Genomic DNA, 25323 nt, shown 5'->3' with positions numbered 1-25323 from the left:
AGCAGCCCAAGCACATGAATATCTGCAACAAAACAAAGATGAATCTTTATCATCTCCTGTATGCCCTAAGCTTAACTCTAATTCCAGAGTGTCATTTCCATTAAAATTGAATTTTTTTTAAGCAACACTTCCAAAGATGTATTTGTTCTGCATTCTCACTTCAAATTTCTATAAAATAAAGTATATTAACAAAGAAACACTATAAAATATTACAGGGAAATTAGAAAATATTGTGTATTTTTTTCCCAAATAATCAGGAAACATTTTGCAGCACTTTCTTAAAAGTAGGTCTTCCTGCCACCCGAGCCACTCCTCTGGTTTCAACACAAGATAGGTTTGAGAGAAATAGCTGGCAGTGGCCATTAATCCTGGTTGACCTCAATAAGGAACTTGTTATCCAGGGAAGATCACAAAACTTAGAACTGTATGTCATTACCTCCTTTAAGCAGTGTCCCTGATTAGCTGGCATTAAGCCACAGGAAGACATTCTCCAAGCACATCTACACAAATTCTCTGTTGTTTGCTATTGAAGATATCACAGAAGCCCAGAATGATTTAGGATGGAAGAGACCATAAAGTTCTTCTAGTGCCACCCTCTGCCAAGGGCCTTCCACTGTCCTAGGCTGCTCCCAGCCCCAGTGTCCAACCTGGCCTTGGGCACTGCCAGGGATCCAGGGGCAGCCACAGCTGCTCTGGGCACCCTGTGCCAGGGCCTGCCCACCCTGCCAGGGAACAATTCCTTCCCAAGACCCCATCCAGGCCTGCCTTCTGGCACTGGGAGCCATTCCCTGTGTCCTGTCCCTCCAGCCCTTGTCAATTGTCTCTCTCCATCTTTCCTGCAGCTCCTTCAGGCCCTGCAAGATCACACTGAGCTCACCCCAAAGCCTTTCACTGCCAAGCAGGCTAGCACTCCCTATAAAAATAAAAGCTAAAAAATTCAGATTCATTTCTCCATCTTGGAGCTGAGGGCAGGATTACTTTTCTAACACAAGCCCAGAGGAGCAGCAAGGAAGGAGCATTTTTCACCTAAGAGAATGACGATGCAGGCCAGGATGGCGATGAGGGCGCCGGTGCTGAGCCCCGCGTTGAGGACGTAGGCCTCGGCATTGCAGGACAGCAGGGAGCCGCTGCCGTCGCAGCCGCACACGCGGATGGTCAGCGTGTTGGTGCTGCTCAGCGGGGGCACGCCGCCGTCACTGATGACGATGGGGAGGAGGTACAAATCCTGCTTCTGGCGACTAAACCCTTCCCGTCTGACCAGCACACTCGCTGTATTATCTGGTTGAAGAAGAGAGAGAGTCATCGTTAATTCTTCCACAGAACTGTCCTCTTAGCCAATATTGAAAAGGAAATTATCTCTCTGCAAAGGCTCTCAATTTTCTGGGGCTTTAGCGTTATTTCTACAATAAACCTGTAGAAAGAGACGCCTTTGTAACAACCCAAGAGCAATTACAGACTTGTATTTAACTCATATAGCACCACACTCAGTTTTAATTCTTTAATTAACTCAAGCAACACAGATAATCTCTGTCTGATAGCACCTTTTAGTATCTGTAACTTTCTGAAGAAATTTACAATATTTTTTCAACTACCCAAATGGCTGGACCTTCTTACTGCTGTCTGATCTGGTTTTAGTGTCTCTCCAGAATTAAAGCTTTCAATGGAGGGGTAAAACCCATATCGTCCTTCTTGGAGTCACATCTAAAAGCATGGTAGATGCTGTTCCCAAATGGGCTCTGATAATGACTCCCACTATAACAAAAGCCAATATTTGCCATGTATGAGCAAATTTGAGCCTTGCTGTTTCAGTAAGAAATGCTGAAGGTAACAGCGTTTTATCAGAATCTGGTTTTCACACAAACTTCCAAAGCCAGAATTAGAGAGCTTGATCATATATGCACAGTATGTCTGGGCACATTTTGAATCATGTGGATGTGAGAAAGAATTAAATCACGGAATCAAACATGCCCTGAGTTGGAAGGGACCCACAGGGACACATGACTCCAAGTCCTGGCAGTATTTCTGTAACTCTGTTCCCATTGTCCTCATGAGAGGTGACGTGCCATGGTGCAGGGGACAAAAAATGAGCTACCATCTCAGCACAGGACATTTTGGATGGTCCCGCATACTTCCTCGGGGTAGAGCCTTGGAAAGGGGACAGTGTGAGATGACACCCTGGGCTGAGGCAGCCCGTGCTTCCTGCTCTCAGGTGAACGCCAACAGGGGTCCCTTGTTGTGTCCCTCCTCTCTCTCTCAGCTCAGCCTAAACCAAAGTTTTTAACAGTTGTAAACATCCCAAAGTAAAGAAAGTGAAGCAATCATATTCATGGTTTTCAGACTTTTAAAAGCCAGTTTATATTGAAGATTTATTCTATACAACCATTCACGGCTTGCTATGTTTTTTATTTTTCATTGTATAACAGAAAGGTGGCGGGGAGGGGAGGGGGAAGAGCAGTTCTTTTATCTGTTGAGGGAGGGCTGTTCACTCAAAGGTACCCACTGTACTGCTGCCTCAGGCTTCTGCAGACTAATCGTTTTCCTGTTGAAGAGTCAGCATTAATTCCCAGAATTTAATAATGCAAACCATAAAACCTCTCCTAATGATCTAATCACTGTGTTTTCCATGGAAATCTGTGAATAAATTATATGCAAAGAGAAGTGTTCTTGCCTTGAATTAACCACCCTTGCAGGCAGTGCCCCTGATGTAGGACAAGGTCTGAAACTGCCCTCAAATTTTGACAATCTATGGGATGAGGAGGATGCTTGCACCACTTGACTCTCCCAGGAACTTCGCCAGAAAGGATGACTATTTAAGGCAGGAGCTGTTTGTTACACACCAAATGAATCCATCCCCCATTTCTGCTCCTGTCCTGCCAGCCCACACCCCTGGTGCCCTGAATGGCCACCTGGGCTTGGCACAACTGCTGCTTTTTAGTGTTGACTCTCACAAAAACAACAACAGGGTAGAAAGGAGCTTGTTAACTTCTCCTTTGCACAATGTCACATTTACTAAGGACAGAGACACTGATAAAGATCGGATTGCTTATTACTTGTGGCTCTTGGAGGTGTCTTTTGTCTCCCTTAGAGTCCTCCAAATCTCCATGAATGTTTACATGTACCATCTAAACTTTGATGCACAATTTTTTACAGGACCTTGGTGATATCAATGTCTACATGACAGAAGCCTTATTTTAGGACTTTAATGGGCTTGTAACAATTTGGTACAAGTAGGAATGCAACATCTAATATCTATTAACCTATCAGCTAACAAACTAATATATTGATCCAGAATAAAATATTCTCCAGAGTCTTCTAAAATGCACTAAATAATTCATTTCCTCAATGGGAGAACCAAGACCGGCTCCATTAAATAAAAAAGCACAACAGGGCAGATTATTCTTGTGGCAAAAATTATGAACATTAACAGGGGACTAAGCTACAGCTGCCTTGAGGCTGTAAAGACAATATGTAAGGAATGACAATACCATATATTAGTATATATAGTCTTTGGCTATGCATTTTTTATCTTTTCTTTTTTTTTTTGCCTTTTGTCAGCTGAAATAGCATTCCTAATTTAAAATAAGAAAAGGATGGAAAATTATTCAGCTGTTATAGAGACTGGCCTGGTCCACTGCAGTCACTTACATGAAACAAAACTGATTTTGATCCAATGGCTGATTTATCTGTATTAATGGGAAATGATTTTTTGTTTAACATAGATTTTTAAAAAGAAAAATCCAATCAACATGCCTGGCTAAAGTTTAAAAAGGACTACAATGCATCAAACCTAAAAGGTCATTTTTTAAACTTTTCCTTTTACTGTTTATGTTCACTTCTCACATTTAGAAGAAACATAATATCCATAAGAGGAAAAAAACCCCTTTTTTACCTAGATAAAAGATAACATCTAATCCTAGCTAATATTCTCATCCTTGCTTTTTTATTATTTTCAAGGCCCAGGAGTAGAACTATAATCCTGGTAAAATGGCATTTTTTAAGCCAACAGAAGTTAAATGTCAATACCAGCTTAAAACTATTACTTAACACATATGGGAGCTACTTGACTGTCAGTTCTAATGAACACAATGGGGGTTAACACAAAAAGGAAAAGAACAGTCATCTCAAGGCCATTCCCAAAATATCACATTTTTCCAGCTATTATTGCCTTGGCTATCCAATATCCAAAGATGTTGCAAGTGAAGATTCCCTGTGCTCTCCATGAAATATTCTCAATTAGAAACTAAAATTGCATTATTTCTTGGTGATACTTATACTGATCTCCGGGACCATTGATTTTTGTCCTTTTCTCTGGTGATCTTATTGATGATTTCCAATTTCTCCTGTGTGCATAGGCAAACGTAACTGAGTTTTTGGGGGCTTGTTAGCACATAGATTGTGTAAGGAGGATTCTAGATTATAGGAGCTGACTGCAGTGTGAACTTTATCACCTATATCAGGTGTGAATGCTGATTCAGCCAGAAAATGAAGCCATTTCAGGGGCCCAGCTGTCTAAAATCCTTACCTTACCAGGAGTGACAATCGTGGATAATCCATGGCAAAATCCTGTAACTTGATTGTTTTTGTGTTTCAAAATTTTCTCGTTGAAAAAGTGTAAAGCACATGTTTGAATTTAAAAAGTAGACTTTAGTCACTAATTTTTGGGAGCTCACAAGTTTAATTTCAAGCTCTGTAAAGCTCTACCTTGTGAATTTGGGACTGCAGCCGTTCCAGTAATGCCTTGCTGAGGGAGCCCAAGGAAAGGGCATCTCAGCACAGGACCCAGCAGGGTTAAAAGCAGGAAATCCATTTACTCAAAATCTGCCTCTCTGCTGTGAAGTGCCACAAGCTTCTGCTGCTGTTTTGAAGGCCTGACTTCAGTGGGAGTGGAACTGAGCAGAGCCTGGGCAGACAGTGCTGTTTGTTTATGAGTTATAATATAGGGAAACAGTGCAAAAGTAATTCTGTGTTTTATCCCAGCGTGGGCTAAGCCATTATCTCATGTTTTCTATGGGAGATGGGCTCAGCTGAAGACTTGGTAACACAGTGGGCTATTAATAGGATGTAGAATGTGATTATGCTTTTCTGGATTACTGCAATATGTGATTACTTTCAGGAGCTGGTAAAAAGAAACTCTATTAAATGATAATTATGGGACTGTATTCACTTTAAAGTTCTGTAATAGGCCCAAACACTGGAGTTTTCATTAACTGTTCTCCACAGTTAATAAAGCCATTTTTCTCTGAAAGTAGCAATTCCCTCTGAGAGTTGTGGCATGGCTTTATAGAATACTCAGACTTACAACTGAAAAAAAAACAACTTTGAATGACTATGGACATTATTTGACTTGCAAATGGTAACACACTCTCCCTACGTTTTTTTTTATATGGCAGCACACAGAATTTTAAGTTTTTAAATTTGTTCTAGTATAACTTACTTTAAAAAACTCACAAGAATATGTAAATTAATAACATAATTACACTGAGGATTGAACAAAATGAGGGAAAGAAAGGATGGAAATGAATGAATTTCCTCAGACTATTATTACCCAGAAAGAATATTATATGGGAAGATTCAATCCCTTAGTACTATCTTCTTGATATAACCTTTTGCATTATTGTCAGGTAGAAACCTTACATTAAACTGACATCATAATTTCAACTACAACACATTTTTATCTGGGTTACTTTTGTAAGTAACAAATTTGCTGCATGTGGAAATGAAGGATGAGTGGGATTGGCTGGAGTCAGGAACCATAATGGCACTCGGAGTATCTTCAGTCTGAGCTGCGCTTCCTCTGCTAGATTGTAAAAGCTAATCTATTTTCAATGTGATGTGGTGACCATAAAATGTATTTTATAGCAAAACTTGGCCTCCGGGTCTCAAGCAAAGAATACATGCTTACTTACTTCTTTCTAAAAATACACCCATGAATTTTTCAAAACTTGTGTTTTACTACTTTAAAGAGAATAAATATATGCCCTGCACTGGCTCCTTTATGAATTGCTTATGTATGTACAAGTGTCAAGCACCAGGCAACAGCATTACTTTGATCAGTCAGGAATAACAGAGATTTTGTTTGGGAACTCTGATAATAATTACCCTCCCTTCAGATGTGGAGAGAGATATAAACTGTGCCTCAACAGAACAGTTTTTACAGAAATCATGTATCTGGATTGTGTTGCCTTTTGTACTTCTGGCACTCTTGGATTCATTATTTAAGCCAGTTCAACCAAGTTTTACTTTTCAGAAAACAGTCAAGTTTCCTTCAAACATTAAAGCTTGCTAATCAAAACTAATTCCTTAAAAGCTGAAACAGTTTTTGCCCTGTGAAGGGAAATAAAAAATGAACACTGAATCAGAATATAATTAATAAATTGAATAAATATGTGTAATGGCCAAATCGGTCTTTTTTTTTCTTTCAGTTTGCCCACTTATCTGACTCCCTCAGCTTCTGGCAAGTTCAGATCACTGATCTTATTATGTTGTGATCAATTGAATTTTGACACTCACCCAGGCCTGAGGATTTTTGCTTGCAATTTTTTTACATCTTGCCATCAATCTGAATGCAAAGCTCTGCTTTATTTTGTGAATACAAAGCTGGCAAAGGGATCAGGATATTCAGATCCTGAGACAGCCAGTGCAGGTAAGTTCCACAGCACAAATCCCCGTTTCATTTCCTGCACTGGGCAGTGATTTGATTCCATTGGGAATCTAGCCCACGTCTTTTGTGATCCATAATTTACAAAAGCTGGCAGGCACAGTGGTGAACAAATACAAGCAGCGTAATAATTTATGCTGTCTCAGCTAATTTTAGGTTTGTCTAATTCAAGGAGATCTGCCAATTCCATTTACTGAATGTTTGGCAGTGGTTTTATCCCCTTCCTGGGAGATAAAATGGCAGTATATTCTTCCTGTTGGGTATTATTATGTAATTTAAAATATGCATTCAAGAAAATTCAAGTGAGTTAACAAACATCCCACTTTCCCAAGAACATCCTTGCATCTCAGCTGTATGCTTTTGCCTTCCTCCACTATATCTTGGAGAAAGACATTCTGCCAAAGTTAATGACAATGCTGTGGCATGACATTACATTGGCCATTAGTTCTACTTTGTCATTTCTTTGGATTCTGGTAGAGTGGGAATCTTCACACAAACCTCTGTTGTCTCTGAGTGTAAAATTTGGATTATGAATAATTTCAGGTGGTAAACTGAAGATAAATCTTGGTCCATTGGCCGAGTCATCCTTGTCATCAGCACTAATTGTAATAAATTGCTGTAAAAGAAAAGCACTCTGTAAACAAACAGCTTCTTCTCTGGGTAAATCACATACAGGCAGCATTCTGAGACAGCCCTTGAGTAAGAATTGTAAAATAGCAGAAACCCCCTCAAATACAAATATAAACAATTAGAAACAAGAGCCGACTCCAAACTACAACAGGCAATCTTTAATTACTATTGCATTAACCATCCCAGAATTACAGCTGTAAAAGCATACATCTTCAACATTCTTATACACAAATATGTGTTAATGATAACATAACAAATTAAATAAAATTCTGCAGAAAACTCAGCAGCTGAGAAAGTCTCTTTTAAACTGATATGCTGACTGCAAAGGCACAGATCATGTGCAGAACTGTATTTCACTATGTTTCTAATTCCTCTTCCTCACAGATTGCCAGGAATAAATCTGTTAGCTAGACTCTACAAGCACTGCACTGGGATTCTTCCCATAAGACACTGAGTATTTCTGTAATATCCAAACCAGTTTCACAACTGGGAAAGCTGCCCCTAGCTCCATTGTCCCTGTGCTGGTGGGTACTCCCAGCCAACACCAATCCCACTCCATGCACAAAGCACTGGATAACTGCTGATAGCAGTTCAGAAATAAGGCGCCTTTCTGCGTGCTCAAGGCTTTCTGGTGAAAACCTCAAAACAATTGTTCTTTTTTTCCCTCTCATTGGAGCTGACAGGACAAACCTCAGGTAATGCCCTGAGGGAAGAGCTGTGTGTGTAGGCAGGTGGGGGGAACAGGGAAGGTGGTGGAAAAAGGGAAGGTGGTAGGTATGGAGGAAGTGGTGGGAACAGGGATGTGCTGGGAACAAGGAAGGTGGTAGGAACAGGAAGGTAGTTGGAACAGGAAGATGGTGGGCACAAAGTGGTGGACAGAGGATGGTGGTGGGCATAGGGAAGATGGTGGGCACAGGGAAGATGGTGGGCACAGGGAAGGTGGGGCAGGGGGAGGTGATGGGCAGAGGGAGGTGGTGAGAACAAGGAAGGTGCTGGGGAGGCCATACCTGGTTGCTTCGGGCATTCTCACACACAAAGGCTTCATAGGCAGCTGCAAACCTGGGAGCGTTGTCATTGACGTCAACGACCTTGATTGCAACGGGAACTTTGGCTTCCTGGTGCTGTTTGTCTGCGGGAGAGGCAACACTCAGATAAGACAGAAGCAGGAAAACCCCTCAAAACAAACAAATTCCCAGCTGCATCCAAGAAAAGATCAAATATGCTGATGTATTTCTGCTGAGATTTCTTGCAGTTTATCAAACTGAGACAATTGGAGGACTACAGGATTCGTACCACTGATTCTCAAACACCTCAGTGAAATACTCACGGACTTCAACTGCAAAGACAGAGATATTATGCCAAGCCATTTCTTCCCTATCCAAAGCCTTTATTGTCTTGATATTGCCATCTTCTGCATTAATAACAAAATATCTTTCAAGGTCGGTGTGTCGATCAATTGAATATCTAAAGAAGATTGAAAGTCAGTAATTAGAGAAAAGAAGGACTTAGAAGTTTCATGCATCCAGATTTGTTCTATATAATTATTATTTCTAAATAATTGTAAGTAGTACACCTATTGTTGTCCTCAACATCATTGTCAAAAGGACGATATGTGTTTTTTTTAAAAGGAGAATCACCTGGTTGATTTCTACATTTAGAAAAACAGTACATCAGAATGTTTGTAATAAGTGAAAATACTGGTCTTTGAAGTCTCTATATCAAAGCCATAATATATTCTTTATTTTCTCCTCTTATAAAACATGATAAAAATATCTACTGAGATATTTTTTCTCTTCTGTTTCATATTAATCTTGGTGATCTTTTAAGTCTTCCAGTCTTTGGTTTACTTGGAATATTAATTGATCATACCAATTTATCAGCTATTATCCACTCTGCACATTTATACAGCTTTATACAGCTCTGACTTTCATAACTGCACATTGAAATTCTTTGAAATGTTAAGTATACACACAAAAGAGGTCTTCATAATTTAAGTTATATTGAGAACATAACAAATAACATTAAACTAATAGAAGGCTATCATAATATAATAATTCTTTACTATGAGGGTGGGGAGGCCCTGTCACAGGGTGCCTTGAGAAGTTGTGGCTGCTCCTGACAGTGTCCAAGGCCAAGATGAACGCTGGGGCTTGGAGCAGCCTGGGACAGTGGAAGGTGTCCCTGCCCATGGCAGGGGGTGGGAATGGGTGAACCTTAAGGTCCTTCCAGCCCAAACCATTAAATAAGTCTGTGATTCCAAGACCATCCTACATAACTGCAGAAAGCAGGGGGGCAGTGTGGGCTTCTCTTTAACAATTAACACTTAACAATTACCCAGCCCAATCCCCAATTTACATCTTAGACTTTGATACGTTGAGAAAAATCCATGCTGTGATAAAAGCACAAGATATTTGTGGAAAATTTAATTTGGAATAGAGTCTACCAATGATGCACTTAAGTATATTTTAATTAGACATAACTATAGTATGTATGATACAGGCTTTGAGAATCTGGCAGCTTGTGGAACAGGCACAAAAACAATGCTGGATGGTTAAACTTTCAATAATCTGGGTTTCTGTAGATCTGTCACACTGTCTTCAGAACTTGCCTAACAATTCCACAAGCTAATGCTCAAAAGGAAATAGGAAATCCAGCAAACCTTATAGCACTGTTGGCAGCATCCGGGTCTTTGGCATGTACTTTTCCAACTACAGTACCAGATGCTGCATTTTCCTGTACTTCAAAAATGTAACTTGGCTTCAAAAACACTGGTGGCTCATCAGCATCTTCCACCGCTATTTTCACTGTCACCGTGTCCTTGAAGGGCCCGTTGCTGATGAACTTGGGGTCAATGTGGACATTGGCTGCCTCCACCTTCAGGCTGTAGGACTTTTTGGTTTCATAGTCTAAGGTCTGTGAGAAACAAGAGGACAGTGCGTTCCAGAGTCAGGGAAACCAGGCTGTAAGAGCAGCAGGCAGTGCCCTAGTGTTCAATGACATCAAACAAAGGTGAGCGTCTGTCAACGAGCTTGGATTGAAATGTGTGTATTTAAAAACATAAAGACTCAAATTGAAGGAGCTACATTCTATGTATGGAGCAGCATAGGAAGGCACTCAAAATATCACCACAGAGTCCTGGTCTTGTTGTTTGCTTGCTGTATCACTGAGGAAATCATATGTACTGGAAATACAAATTTTGTCTCCATCCAGCCTTCCAGGCAGCCCAAAAGTGCAAGGGATGGGAAAGGGGCTCCCACAAGAGGCCTGGCTTTATCCACGTTGGCAGGTATTCCACATGGATGTGGTTTGAAATGCTCCTGGGTGCACCATGAGATAGCACACTGATAAGTTAAATTATTTAGGTAGGTAATATACAAAGATGGTTTGGAGTGCTTTCATTCCTGCAGTTCTTTCCAACCACAGAACTCATAACGCTTTCCAAAGGGGAGATGGAATAATGCCCCATGGGACAAGTCCTTTTGGGAGCCTGATCAAAGCCACAGCACCTCTGTATCTGCATTGGCATGAAGTGGCTGTGGGGTTGCACCTCAAAATGATCACTCAGGTGCCAACCACAATTCCCAAAGTATCTTAACACCAGTGGAATGGAGTGACAGCTCACCCACATTTCAAAACACACAAAAAATCCACCCCCACCTCTAGAACAGAGACAGAAATCAAATCAGGATAGTTTTGAGCAGAGGACACCTCTGGGTCCCTTCCTGCTGGTCTGCCCCATAGGGCAGGGCAGGGTTGACCAGTAGTTGACCAGGCCTTCTCCTTTGAGTTCTGATTATCTTCTAGAGAGATAAATAGCTCAAAGATACAAAGGGCAAAATGATAATGCTTCCATAATAATAAGATATATGTTCTTTAATTTGCAATTTAAAATTAATTTGATAACACTTTCAAAGCTCCTGCTGACGGGTTGTGTGTGAAATCCCCTCTGCTGCTTTTTCCATAGCTTGTAACTCCTTCAGAACACTATTGTGGACAATGCACAGCTGAAGAATTCAAACTATAGGGCATGAGGCTTTTCAGACTGAACATAAAGCAACAGTGAATGTCTGCTACTTATCAGCACTAGGCAAAACTTCATTAACAATGAAGCTGATGGCATCGTATTTTACCGTGACTTTTTATTATGAATTCATTTAGTTTGTGCAATTAATCCACTGTACAGTATTTATGTAACTCTTCTTGGTTATTTTCTTCCATTCCAATTCAGCTAATGGGGAAATGGAATATTAAGAGTTAATCACACCTTGAGAAATTAATTAAGTGAAATTTGCATTTACTAATATTTTAGCTTAGGTGGTAATCCATTATTACCAAATATTCTGTCAGCAACAAAAAGCACAACATAGCAGTAGGCATCACTTACCTTCTTAAGCTTCACAACCCCTTCCTGAGTCTCGTAATCTGTGGTGATTTCAAACATGTCCATGCCATCTCCATCGATGATGCTGTAAGCCACCAAGCCGTTCTCCCCAATGTCAGGATCTTTGGCCTTCACTCTCCCCACTTCCTCTCCTGGGACAGCTGCTTCCGACACTGACATCTGGTACACACCTGGGCCAGGGAGAACAGGTGTGTGCCCCAAGTCAGCAAGCTGCTCCCTACTTGTGTGTTTCCTCTTTGAACTTAAGAGTTCCAATAAACAGCAATTTTTGGCATTTTCAGCCCCCTGAAGGAATAGTGTGTTCTGTTCTGTTCTGTTCTGTTCTGAAGAGCTTTGAGCATCGAGTCAGCTGTGAAAGCTTAACCCACATGGATAATGTGTAGATCATGACTTCCTCCCTGTTACCCCTCTGCTCAGGGAGGGACTTAAAAGGACAACCAACCATCCAGTATGCAGCAATTGTTGTGGCATCAAGGTTACCATTGATAGCAGAGATGTTATTACAAAAATGGAAGGAAAACTCTCTCTCACATGACTCATGGTAAAACCTTCACCTCTGTTTCTCATTTCTGCCCATTCATTCAAAAGCCATAAATTAAATACAATTACTGGATAAATCCTGTCTACTCTGCTGGCTAAAGTATAAATCTCCTGCTTTCTATGGCTTGAATTTGGAGTGTGAATGTAGAGCAACAATGATTATTAAAATTTCACACCACAGAGAGTATGTACCAATTTCAGTGTGATTTCATGCAAAACAAGAAATGGCTTTCCCATGGCAAGCTCCAGTAGGAAAACCATCCCCAAACATCCCACAGGTGTTTCCCTGGGTATTCAGGGACTTCAGAGGACAGCAACATTGTTCCTGGATAAACATCTCTCCAACAGTTGTCCTTTAGGCACTACTGATTCCAGAACTTTACTATCCACTTCCAGAGTTCAGATAACATAACCTGATCCTAAATAGATAAATCTATGTCAGCTTTTTCTGCCGCATCATCAGCAGTAATAAATTGGGGAGGGAAAAAAGGGGGTTGATAAAATAAAATAATCTAATTTATTCCTCTTTGTAATTGCTCTTTTTTGCTCCATGGGCAGCCTAGGAACATTAGGAGACTTACACCAGGCAGAGACTTGGCTCATTACCCATAAAAACAATTGCCACATGTCATTGAAATAGGTCATTAACTTCAGTCACAAACCCAAAACTTGAGCATATAAAATGTAAGCAAAATCTAGGAATTTAAGCATATAACTCATTAAAAGCTTGAGCAATGAACATTGAAAACAAAACAAAAAAAGAAATTAAAAAAAAGGAAAATAAGAATGAAAATATCAGTCATTTGGCTGTTTATACAGACAGCTAAACTCTGGTTTTGAGTTACAAAGCATTCCCAAATCAGATTTAACCTGGGAGTGAATAATTAAGTAAAGGAACTGCTTTTGGGTATTTCTCCTAATTTAACATGTTCCTGCAAAATACTCCGTGAAGGAGCTTGGATTCACAGAAAAAAATCCATAATTTGATGAATTAACAAAATACTGTATCCTGCTGTCCCAGGTTACGATGTGGAGGGAAAAGGCTTGTTTGTAAGGTACATAAAACTTTATTTTTTATGATTTAACCCTTTTCTGTTTGAAGAGTAAATAATGCTGACACAGATTTTTGCATTCAGCTCTTGCATGAGAAGCCAGGAAACTGCAGCACTGGAAGAAGAGCTGTTAGAGGGATGGCCACGACCAGGACACGTCAGGGTCAGAAGTGCTGCTCAGAGGAGAAACATGGTGGGCTGAGACAGCTTTGAGTGACTCTGCACTGCACTCAAAAAACCCAAAACCCATGCAGAGATGAGCTGCAGAACAGATGTGTGGGCCCATTAATGTACTTCCACCCAGCTGTGAAGGCTGAGTCTGGTAATGTCAGCCCTGATTAATTTTATATGTGAAAAGTAAATTGCTCAGGTATAAAAAAATTGCTGTATTTGACCTCCATTAATACACGATAACAATTAAAAAGTGCCATTGTGCTAAATTTAGTTTGTTTTGCTATGGTAGATATGAGTCTTGAAGAATATATACATATGTCTCTCTGCTCATATGAGCTATACAGCATGGCCCAGTAGCATCAAAAATGAAGTGTACGGTCAGGAATCTTTGCAATTTAATGCCTAAAAATGTCTCACTTTGCAACACAAAGCAAATAATCCAGACACTGAAGTTCTGTATGTTACCAGCCACGACATCTATATTGACATGTGGTGCAATAATCCATCAGTTATTGCCTCTTCAAGCCTTGGGTGTGTCTGATACTTCACAAACATGGGTCCTGGTAGAAGATGGGAAAAGATTTTGTTGGTACTCACTCTGTGGGAACTTTGGTGGGTTGTCATTGACATCTGTAAGTGTAATTGTCACTTTGGTTGTCCCTGAGAGGCCTCCCATGTGTCCTCCCATGTCCTTGGCCTGTATCACCACATGGTACTCCTCCTTGGCTTCTCTGTCCATGTTGGGAAGGGCAGTTCGGATGATTCCTGCAGGCACCAGGGAAGGTGGCAAACACAGATTTAATGAAAACCTGGCTGCTGCATTTGGAGTGCATTAAACACAGCAATATTTGCAGTGATGGTGGAGGTTCTGCTTTCCCTGAGCATTGCTGTGAGGAAAGCAGCCCTAATATTCCACACAGAGGACAGGCCTGCAGAATTACAGCTGAGCACAGAAACAGCCTTTCAATCACCACAGCATACAGAACACACAGCAACAGCATCAGCTTTCTGGTGCAGAAGCTCCAGCAAATGCCAGACCAACCTGCAGCAGAGCAGGAAGTTTGCTCAGACACAGCAGCAGCTGAGCCAGTCAGTACATTCAGTTCACTCTGGTCATGAGATGCCAATCAAAGAAACTGTTTAACAATACCTGTTTGAGCCTCCACCGAGAAGTAGGGCTGACCTTCAAGGATACTGTAAACCAATTTGGCACTGTTCCCATAGGTAGGGTCATCAGCATCTGAAGCTGTTACCTGAATAACTGATGTACCTGAAAATGGAGAACAAACACAGGAGGGAGACTCAGAGGTAAACACGTCTGGGAGGACCATGCAGAGATGCTTTCAGTCACACAGCAGAGCTATTCCTAAAATTTTTTTATTTCCATGTTTGGTAAATGAAAATCAAAATTACTTGACAATTTCTATATGACAAAATACACTTGTATGATCCAAAAAGATCTGTCACCAGCTGTGATGTGGATTAATGTTCTAACCAGTGAAGATATAAAAGTCAGCAGTCACCCTGCACCGTAATGATTTTTCCCCTCGGTAGTTTAAGCCTTATATTGCTTTTGTTGTTAGACAGCCAAACAATAGAGTTTTCCTTTACATTTTTCTCAGTAAGTTTCAGACAAATCATTCCTGTAGAAATCTCTGAGACAGACACAAGCTCAAACAGGAGATGAAAATGGAATAGCTGGTGAGGCAGTAACTTCCCAGCTTTATTACACAGCTCTGCCAAAGGAACGATCTCTGTGTTTACCCCAGAGGATTCGCACTCCATAAATTCCAGGGGACTCTTCTGCTCCTTCCTAGGAGGAAAAATAGTTCTATTCTAGGAATGTCGCCCAGTTAGGAGCTGTGCAGGGTTTAATTTGGGCCGCAGATTAAATACATCAAGTGAATCACTGGCTAAACTCAAAAGTAAATTTTACTTCCCCAAATTCTTGACAATAAGAATGAAATAAAGCCAAGATGTCCTGACAGTGAAGCACCTTGCAAAGGGCAGTGTCCTTCTGAGTACTCACCTACATTTGATCTCTCGGGCACATTGGCATGGTAGTTTTCATGGAGAAACTCGGGCGGGTTGTCATTTATGTCTTGAACTTTGACAATGAATTCAGAAGGGGGTTCCAAAGGTCTGTTTGTGTTCCTGTCCACAGCCTGAGCTGTCAGGGTGTACTGAGCTCTCTCCTCCCGATCCAGTGTCTTGGTTGCATGGATGTTCCCTGATTTGTCATCAATAACAAAAATGATTCCTGCTCCTTCACCTGAGAGTATGTATTTAATGTTTCCATCTCCAGAATCAATATCTGAATGAAGCTACAAAAGGAGAAACAAACACACCTTAACAAGGGGACACACATTTCCTGAATGTGTTTATAAAAAAAAAAGAAATCCAGAATTGCTATCATTTCACAGTTTTCAACAACTGTGGCTTCCATCAGGCAATAATCCACACTCAGGGACATGCTGTGACCACAGGTACCTGGCATCCAGGGCAGTGCCAGCCTAGACATGCCTCCTGCCACATGCAGGGCTCTGCTAAACCCAAAATTTCAGATTTAAGGGAGAAAATACACAAAAGATGCTTATAGTAGGTTCTTTATTCACATGAAGTTGGTAGGAAGAGTAATTTCCACAAAGATTTTGTACACTTCAGTGAACCATGTTCTACTGGGTTTCACGTAAAATGGTGTTAAATAAAAAACGGGTTGAGTTAAATAAATGAGTCCAGCTGCACCCAGGTGTGCAAGAAGAGCAAGGGCACTCTGGCTTGTAGCCAGTACAATGTGGCCAGCAGAACCAGGGCAGTGACTGTCCCCTGTGCTGGGGACACTGCTGAGGCCACACCTCGGGGCTGTGTCCAGTTCTGGGCCTCCCCGTTCAGGAAGGGCTGGCATGTCCAGAGAAGGGAACAGAGCTGGGAGCCCCAGGAGCAGCTGAGGGAGCTGGGAAGGGGCTCAGCCTGGAGCAAAGGAGGCTCAGGGGGCCCTTGTGGCTCTGCACAGCTCCTGACAGGAGGGGACAGCCGGGGGTCAGGCTGTGCTCCCAGGAACAGGCACAGGAGCAGAGGGAACGGCCTCAGGCTGGGCCAGGGCAGCTCAGGGTGGGCTCCAGCAGGAATTTCCCCATGGAAAGGCTGCTCAGGCCTTGGCAGGGGCTGCCCAGGGAGCTTTGCAGTGCCCATCCCTGGAGGTGTCCCAGGAAGGGCTGGAGGTGGCACTGAGTGCTCTGGGCTGGGGACAGGGTGGGCATTGGGCACAGCTGGGACTCCATGGGCTGGGAGAGCTTTTCCAGCCTAAAAGATTCTGTGATTCTGTGGGATTCTGTGATTGCCAACTAGTTTTTAATTACACCCTCTCTAATATAAAAGAGGTAACAAAGGCTTACTTAATTCAAAAACTAGTGAACATTTTAGTTTGATGAATGAGGGAAACACTGAGCCAAATTACAGATTTATTGGTTTCATATTGACAGCTACAAGTTGCACCATTTTAAACCAGAATACCCAGCATGGTATTTGCTGACATTGATCCTGTTTCTCCACTCCTTTTGTGCTGGGGTTAAGTCAACACCATTCTGGTGCTTATTTAGAAACTGGCAAATATACTGGTTTATTTACCTGTTTATATTTTACTAGTGTTAGACAGCAGCAGAATTAAAAACCAGTCCAAGATGGGTATACATACACACGTGCACACAGATATTTGCCTTCCTCTATACATGGCCCTCAATATATTTAATTTTACTGATAATTTGAAGATGAGAGGATAAAAAGATACCTATTTTACTGAGCTGCCGGGTTAGATATTCAATTTTGAATTGCTGTTTTTAAAGACCTGAGGATTATATTCTTGAGACATATTTTTGCTTAAGTTGTTGGTGTGGTTTTTGCTGTTTTGCTGAGTAACAGCCTGCATACCTTCATTCAAGGACTGCTGAGGTCAAGGGAAATATTTGTATTGACTTAGGTAGTATTTTGCTTAGCCTTAGCATCTAAACTGAGCTACCAGAAAATGAAGAGGCAGCTTGTACAGCACAAAGGCAACAGCAGAAGAAGAAAAAAAGAAAAAGAAAAAAGAAAAGAAAAGCCCAAAAACCACCAAAAAACCCCACAAAACGACCTCAAAATAATAAAAATTAAGAATATTAATCAATGGCTGAAAAAGGAATTCTTTCTTACCCTTCCTACAAGCACAGGATCTGGTCCCGTGTACTCCTCTATAACAAAGAACTGGTTCCACACCCAGCCTCTTTTGGAGCGGTGCAGGACTTGTCCCTCCTTGCCCTTCTCGTGGTGCGCGTGCAGCGAGGGCCGGGCGCGGCTGAGGCGCTCCGTGGTCAGCCCGTGGCTGTAGCACAGCACCCCCAGGCAGAGCAGAGCGGCGTGTAAACAATGCTCCTCCTTCATTTTTGGTTAGTGTGTAGGCACAGGAGTATCCGAGATTCTACCCCTTCCACCTTGGAAGTCAGAAAGTCTGGCGTCACTGAGGAGTTTCAGACCAACCCTTGTGCACATAGGATGCCACCACGCATTAAACACATCACCTTAATGCTCTGCAGCTTCCCAACTCAGTTCCTGGAAGAAGGAAAAATTGAAAAAATCATCAATTCTTTGAGGATCTAGTAGGGTTTTTTATTTAGCAAAACAAAACTAGGACTTCCTTGGTAAATATCAAGATAAGAAGATTAAAATAAATACATCCATGCTGATGAAGTCCTGAGTAATGAGCAGATTTGATGTTTTGCTACATGCAGCTGCCACCTTGCAGAACCTCTTGGCTGGCTGGTTTGGCCACTCAGTGGCTGGAAGTCAAAAGATAGATAGGGAATCATATTTTCTCATGATCTTTTCAAATATATTTAGCCCAAGATGCAAGGTAACTGTAGAAATATCTAATTTAGACCTAATCTCTCTTTGGAGCTTAGATATAAGTCTTAGATATAAGCTGCTAAGGCAGAGGTCCAGATATAAGGGAGATGCCAAGACTTATCAGGACTGCAATAATTCCACCAGCCCTTGCATGATCAACACATCCTTTTGCTGAACATAAACACCCCTGTTTTTTTTTGGGCAGGAGCAGGGGCTAGCTGAACTCCAAGAAACTCCAGTTTGGATTTAGATCCTGGAAGCACCTCTGAGGATCAAGGCACTATCAGCACTGATTGCTGTGTGATACATTCAGATATTTTTGATAGTATAACAACTGACTTAACTATTTATTTTTACTTTCCCTGCATGTCAAATTACCAGGATTACATTGATCTACTTTCTAATATGTCTTAAAACACTAGGTTAGATGTAATATTTGAGGGAGAAATTGCATTATACAGTGAAACCTGAACTAAGCAGCCCCCAAACCAAAGGCCACTTTCACTTATCCCTGGGGTTTCCAACATATTATCCACAAATATTTACACAGCAACAAATTTTACAAGGTCCCTAAAATGCTTGGTTTAGTTTTTGGTGTGATTCACTTTACTCTTCTGCAAGATACTGATAAAAATCTTGATGTTATATTTTTACAGGCAATTGTATAAATATGTGCCACCATCAACTGTAAAACAGAATGATTTTTAAATGTGAAGTAAGGAGATCTTAATGGCATTTTCAGCAGAGAAAATGTGAATATAGACAAAAGCTTGAAGCTAAGTGCATTCTGTAACTCCAGCCACAGACAAACATCTCACTAGTCCCAAACCCACTCATTTGGGGTTGTCTTTCTCACATCCTAAGCAGTCATGTTCTCCTTCCACATTCCTTTTACAGTTACATGAAAATATATTGGCTGACAAGGGCTCTTGAATAAGGAATGAAATATATTGGTTTATTTGCTCAAAAAAGATCAACTTTCAGTTTTATTTTACTGAAAACTGAAATCACCTCAATTACTAGGTCCAGCATAATGAGTGAAATTACGTTCTCACACATAGATACAAATATAGTCTGGCTTTCCCAAGCATATTTATTAAAAAGACTTGGTGTCTCCATTTGAATTTTTCCTATTATGTGATAACACATTACAGATTACTCACACCAGCATGGAAGACATAAAAAGGAAAACAATCCCTATGATTTTGTTCAGGAAAATGCTTCCATTTTGACACAATGTATGTGTGTGAAGTGTGGAGCATTAGATCTGGGGTTTCTATTTCATGTCTCCATCTTGCTGAGGGGTAAAAACAACAAAAGGCTTAAATGGAGTGAAAATTGAGATTTCATCTAATTTGGACACTTGTTTTGCACCCAGCTTTGCCTAGGATAAAGAAAAGGATGGGATTTGTGCTGTAGGGATCACTCATGTGCAGTAGTTAGAGGGGATTGGGTTCCTGAAATGTTATAAAGAACCTATATGCTCCAAACATGGAACAGGAAGATATTGCTGGACAGCTGTGCATTTCTAAACCTGCTGTGGAAAAAAACAACCCAAAAAACAAAAATCCAACCTAAAAGCTGTAAATAAACTTCTTATGTTAATAGACTTGTGGTGCATTTGAAAATTAAACTCATTGATAGTCTTTTATCATTAGAATCACAGAATTATGTCAGCTACAGAGATAAGTAAACAAATCCCCCCTCTCTTCCCCAACTCCTCAATACTGTTATGTAAACCAATAAACACTTTTTAAAGCTGCTTAACCAGATTGGTAGAGCCAAACTGACATACATACTGTTTATTATCAGCTATTCAAGTGTGAAGTGCTGGAAACAAAATGTTAATCACAGATCCATACTTATTTACTAACAAGGATTTAAAGCAAAAATTCTTTATTATCTTTTGTTTTATCCTCTACATGTACACAGATGAAGCAGTAAGGCTCCATGTCTTCCAGTTAAGGAAAACTATTCTCTCTCAACCACCATTTCAGAGAATCCCAGAATGGTTTGGGTTTGAAGGGACCTTAAAGCCCATCCAGTGTCACCTCTGCCATGGGCAGGGACACCTTGCAGCAGAATCCCCTCCCCTGCTGCCCACGCTGGGCTCAGCCCAGGGCAGGGGGGTTCTGGCTGGGCCAGGTCCCTCTTGGGCTAAAAACAAGTCCCTCATGCTGTTTGTAGCAATTGCTTCTGTTTTGGGTTATAAAGGCAAAGGGCCCTGTGTTAGTAGCAGTTCCAGGCTGGCTCTGTAGGCAGTGACCCCAGGTAAGACAGGCTGCCAGGAAAGCTGGAGCTGCAATAACGTGTCCCTGGCCTCCTCATGCCCCTTCTCCCCTCCTGGAGTTCATGCTCTGCTCACTCACATCGTGTTCACTGCAGCACTAAAACCTCTGACTCTTATCCTCAGAAAACCTAAAATAGCATAAATCAACAGGCTCCCACTGAAGGCTGTGAAATTACTGACATTCAAACCAGCTGCAGTCTGGATTTTCATAAACTACTTGTATTCTAAAAGATGAGGTGCACAAGATGCTCTTAAGTTAAAGCTAAAATAAACTTAATTCAAAAATTTAGCAGTAGTTTTTACAAAAAAAAAAAACCAACCCAAAAAACCAAAAAAAACCCAACCCCAAATCTCTTTTTTCCTTCCTTTATTTTCCAAACAATCTACTTAAAACATTTCAAACATTTCAACATTAACTCAGCTGCTGAAAGCCTACAGTTTCCTTCTACTTCAAGCAGACAACATGGAAAAACAGCTAAACAATTTGTAAAGCAATTCCTTTTTCTCTTGAGGAAAAATATCTCATAATCCCGAGACTTTGGAATACAGATGTGAGGAGGGCAATTGTTGCAGCTGCTGGGCATCTAAAAGTTCTGTGTGCAGCACTTTGATTCAGGCATTGCACAGATTTATCAGACAGATTTGCCATGAATGGTTGCAGCCTTTTTTAAAAGTCACAATCTTTGAGGCCTTTGGGTATCTCTGCCCATAGGTTTATTATCCTCAACTGCAGCAAAGCCAGTCTCAGTGGGAAGTTGACCAAACTGCAACACCGCTGCTTTTAGCTGGGATAGAGTTAACCTTCCTCCTGGTAGCTGCTCCAGTGGTGTGTTTTGGATTTAGGAGGAGAACAATGCTGATGACACACTGAAGTTGGAGTTGGTGCTGAGCAGTGCACTACGCTGAGTCAAGGACATTTCAGCTTTCAGCAGGCTGCATGGGAGGCACCAAGAGCAGGGAGTGGACACAGCTGGCATAACTGACCCAGCCTGGCCAGAGGGATATTCCAGACTGTTGAGGATTTTTTGCAGGTTGAGGAGTTTTTGCAAAACAATGGGTATATTCAGCCAATGCACAATCCAGCCTGCTGGTAATAATGGATAATGGACAATCAATAATGGACATATTCAGAAATGGGGTCTGTATATCCTTGAAAAAGATACAAGAAGAGCCATCAAGTTTCAGCAAGTTTGTCAGCAAGTTTCAGAAAGTGAGAATAAAGAAGCAAAGGGTGAGCCAGACAACCACAGTAAAGTGCATGAAAAATCAGACTATCCAATCAGCATTCTAATTTAGATGCATGAACAGCTAGGATTAACCAATCATGTATTAGCTACAGATGTGTGAACAGTAGAAACTTATTATAAATATAGCCTTTTTGGGGGTAATAAATTTAGCTTCACTAGATCATATTGATAATGGCATGATGTCCCATTCCTGATCCTCCACACTGCACCAGACCATTCCACTGTGCTCAACACAAAAACTGGGGGGAGCTGGCCAGGTCTCTCTGAGGAGCTGGCTCGGCAGAAGTCTGTGAGTGGTGGGCAACTGCAACATGCATCACTTGCACAGTATATTCAAATTATTTCCTTGATGTTATCATGATTTCCTTCCTTTTCTGTCCTATTAAAGTGTCTTTATCTCAGCTCATGAGTGTTCTCACTTTTACTCTCCCAAATCTCCATCCCATCCCAGGAGAGCAGTGCCTCTGTGGTGCTCCATTGCTGGCTGAGGTTAATCGACAAACATCCTGATTTTTTTTTTTTTTTACATTATTGTTTAGAACTGCACAAGGTATCATTTTGAAATCACAAATTTTCCTAACAAATCTGTCAGAAAAGCTGTTTCCCACTTCCTTGAGCATAGTGGATCCCAAGCTTCATAGAAACACTGTCCCTGGCCCAGAGCAGAGCTCGGGACTGCCCCAGGGGAGGAAGACTCAGACTGCTCTGGCTGAACCAAGATGGACTTGTACTCAAAAGCATGAATTCCATTAATATTTTTTAACTGTACACAGACAAATGTTGGCAATTTTGGTATTGAATAACAGTGTTATCAGAACTAAACAAGAGTTAGTCAGCCACCACACAAGGTCTGATCTCAGTAGCAATGCACATGAGTGCCGTGAAATCCCTGAATATCATTGGATGCATGCAGGACAGAGAAATATTTTAAAAGTCTAGTCCACACTCTGAAAAACAACCTGCATGGGGAGGTGTATACTGAAATGTCTGCATGGAAATAAAATGTGTCCCTAAACAATTGTGAGAACAGGCCTGCTGGGCATTTCTAGCTGCACAGACAGCATGGCTGTGCTGTGTGCTTGTAGTCGTTAATGCAAACCTCACCAATTTCAATATTAACATAAGAAAAGTCTGTTCTTTGACTGTTAGAAAATAACACCCATCAATATTCCTAATGGAAATATGCTGTTCATTTAAGAATTCAATCAAGAACACAACACCTGAAAAATAATATAGCCATGTCCACATGGAAACCATATTGCAAGCAGCCACTCTGCAAAGTCAGCGTGCTCCACACAGCTTCACACAGATCTGAATGACTGCTCCAAGATACCAACAGTGAAAAATGAAGAGGCAGCGGAGATATTTCAATGACAAGAGCAGTGGCGGAAGTGAAGTCTAGCCAACTTTAAATTCCTTTCATTATTTTTATAGCAACAATAATCCCCAGCGTTCATGATGATTTCCTATGTGCTATTAAATGACCATATGCCAAATTATAATAGACTAAACAATTTTTTCTGATTTGTCTAGGCCATAACTTCTGGATGATGCATTAAAATAGCAATTGTTCTCAGGAATACACTTGGCAGAAGGCAGCCAAGATCACAGTGTTGCAATATAATAATGGATGATTATGTTCTGAAATGTTTTGCAAAAGTATCAAGTAAATATAGCAAACTCCCAGTCTAAATGAGATTTTAGCTGTAATTAGAATTAGCTGAAATGATGAAGGATTTATTCTACCATAATTTTATCATCAGACAAGGAAATGAATAGCTTTTTAATGACAGAATAAATATTGGATCATATTAGTTCTGGAGTTAAGAGTGCCTGAGTTTTGGGCAGAGAGGTGGGGCTCAGCTGGAAGAGCCCTGGGAGGCAGGGAGGGGCCTGCAGTGTCCAAGTGCTGTCCCCAGCTGGGCAGGGACCTCTCCCCATGGGGTCAGGCACTGCAAAGCTCCCCAGAAGCTTTGCAGATTCCTGCCTCTGGCAGTGGGGCCGTTCTGAGCAGCCCCAGGGCTCGCACTGCACGGTTTAACCTCAGTGCCCTGCATGGAGCGTGTCCCTGCCCTGGACACTGCCATTTCCCTGGGCCCATGGAAAACGAGCAGCTCCCATGGAAAGCAGGTGGGAACTGCTCATCTGTGTACAGATCTCCACATCCAATAATCAGTTGAGTCACACTGATTAATCTTTAGGGCATATCACAAAGGTAACTTTGGGAGTTTTTAACGAAACACAGGAGGTGAGGGATGTGGAAGAGTTCTGTGCACAAGGGTTTCATTCCTCCTGTGCATTGATGAGTGTGTGAGGAGTCCAGCCTGCCACAGGTCTTTATCCTCCTGCAGACTGCTCCATGCAAGCTCTTGATGCCTACCAATTTTCAAGAAATTTGGTGCATATTAATAAGAAAAGATTTTTGAAGCATAAAAGTTATTGTTGCAGAAAGGTATTCAGCCCTAATCAGTCAGTGTCTCATATTTAACATTTAATTTGATTTTTTTCCTCTTTAACAAAATGTTGTTCTCTTCCTTGAGTCATTTCAAGAAAATGACACGATAAAGTAAATTGATAGCCTATTCCTTATTGTTTGTGGAACAAGAAAAACCACCAGGAATCAGTACCTTGCATATTTAACTTAATTCTCTGCATTAATTTTTGATAATCTGCATTATCAGACCAATCTTTGAATAGTTTTTAGCTTGGACTTCATGACAAACTTGTGTAAAAGAGAGCCTCTTATTTTATTTACACAAAATAATGTTATGATATCAAGATCTGCTTTGCAGTACCTTCAGTTGCATAACACATATGGCAAAGCCAGTTCTTCAAATAAACCCTTTAGTCCTGAAAACAGCTGAAATTTAAAATTCTAGGTGCTAAATTTGGACAAAACTCAAATGAGGATTACTGAATTTTTCCACTGCAACTAGAAACCAGGCTGAATTTACCCTTAAGCAGAATTAAGGGAGGTGCAACACTGCTGTGTCAAAATTTGTAAGGCCTCCTTTAAAAGGATAGCTGAACTGGGAAATGAGACAACATCAGCTTTCAGCTGTACCCCAGTAGTTTAGGGCTTCCTGTGTATTTCCAGTCAGGAAATCATCCCATTGGGAGATGGAGTTTTGCTTCCTCAAATGAACCCCTTCTCCAGGGCAGCACTGGGACACAGCACCAGCACAGTTGCCTCTCAGTGCCAGCACCATGGGCCTCACTCATCATGTGTGAAACAGGAGAATTAAAAACTGAAGGACTCCCTCTGCATCAAACAGACTCCATGCCTGTGAGCAGCCCCAGGGTCTGGTCATGTAAATCTGTGTGTGCTGGGAATCAGGCACAAGGAGCATGACAGGACACTGATAGAGAGAAGATTTAGAGCAGATATTAGGGGAAAAAAACCTGTTCCTTGGCAGGGTGGGCAGGCCCTGGCACAGGGTGCCCAGAGCAGC

General features: G+C 41.3%; 1 protein-coding gene across 2 annotated transcripts in view; it reads right to left on the bottom strand.

Moving 5' to 3' along the window:
- The window catches only part of CDH11 (cadherin 11), an 80151-nt gene that overhangs the window by 1609 nt on the left and 53219 nt on the right, over positions 1–25323 (bottom strand). The window contains exons 3-13 of one of the 2 annotated variants that reach the window (XM_039699704.1): positions 18010–18040; positions 17645–17922; positions 15486–15780; positions 14607–14726; positions 14054–14221; positions 11673–11860; positions 9948–10201; positions 8616–8752; positions 8296–8417; positions 7157–7274; positions 1027–1278 (exon numbers count right to left, since the gene is read on the bottom strand). In XM_039699704.1, coding sequence (XP_039555638.1) covers positions 1027–1278; positions 7157–7274; positions 8296–8417; positions 8616–8752; positions 9948–10201; positions 11673–11860; positions 14054–14221; positions 14607–14726; positions 15486–15780; positions 17645–17872 — 1882 coding nt within the window. In that variant the 5' untranslated portion in view covers positions 17873–17922; positions 18010–18040. Of the gene's footprint in view, positions 1–1026; positions 1279–7156; positions 7275–8295; positions 8418–8615; positions 8753–9947; positions 10202–11672; positions 11861–14053; positions 14222–14606; positions 14727–15485; positions 15781–17644; positions 18041–25323 lie in introns of both variants that reach the window. The other variant, XM_039699703.1, reaches the window with a different exon arrangement.

Source organism: Passer montanus, unplaced genomic scaffold (assembly GCF_014805655.1).
Source record: "Passer montanus isolate IOZ18808 unplaced genomic scaffold, ASM1480565v1 scaffold138, whole genome shotgun sequence".
In the NCBI taxonomy this organism is placed as follows: Eukaryota; Metazoa; Chordata; class Aves; order Passeriformes; family Passeridae; genus Passer; species Passer montanus.
This window is presented reverse-complemented; position numbering and strand designations above follow the sequence as displayed.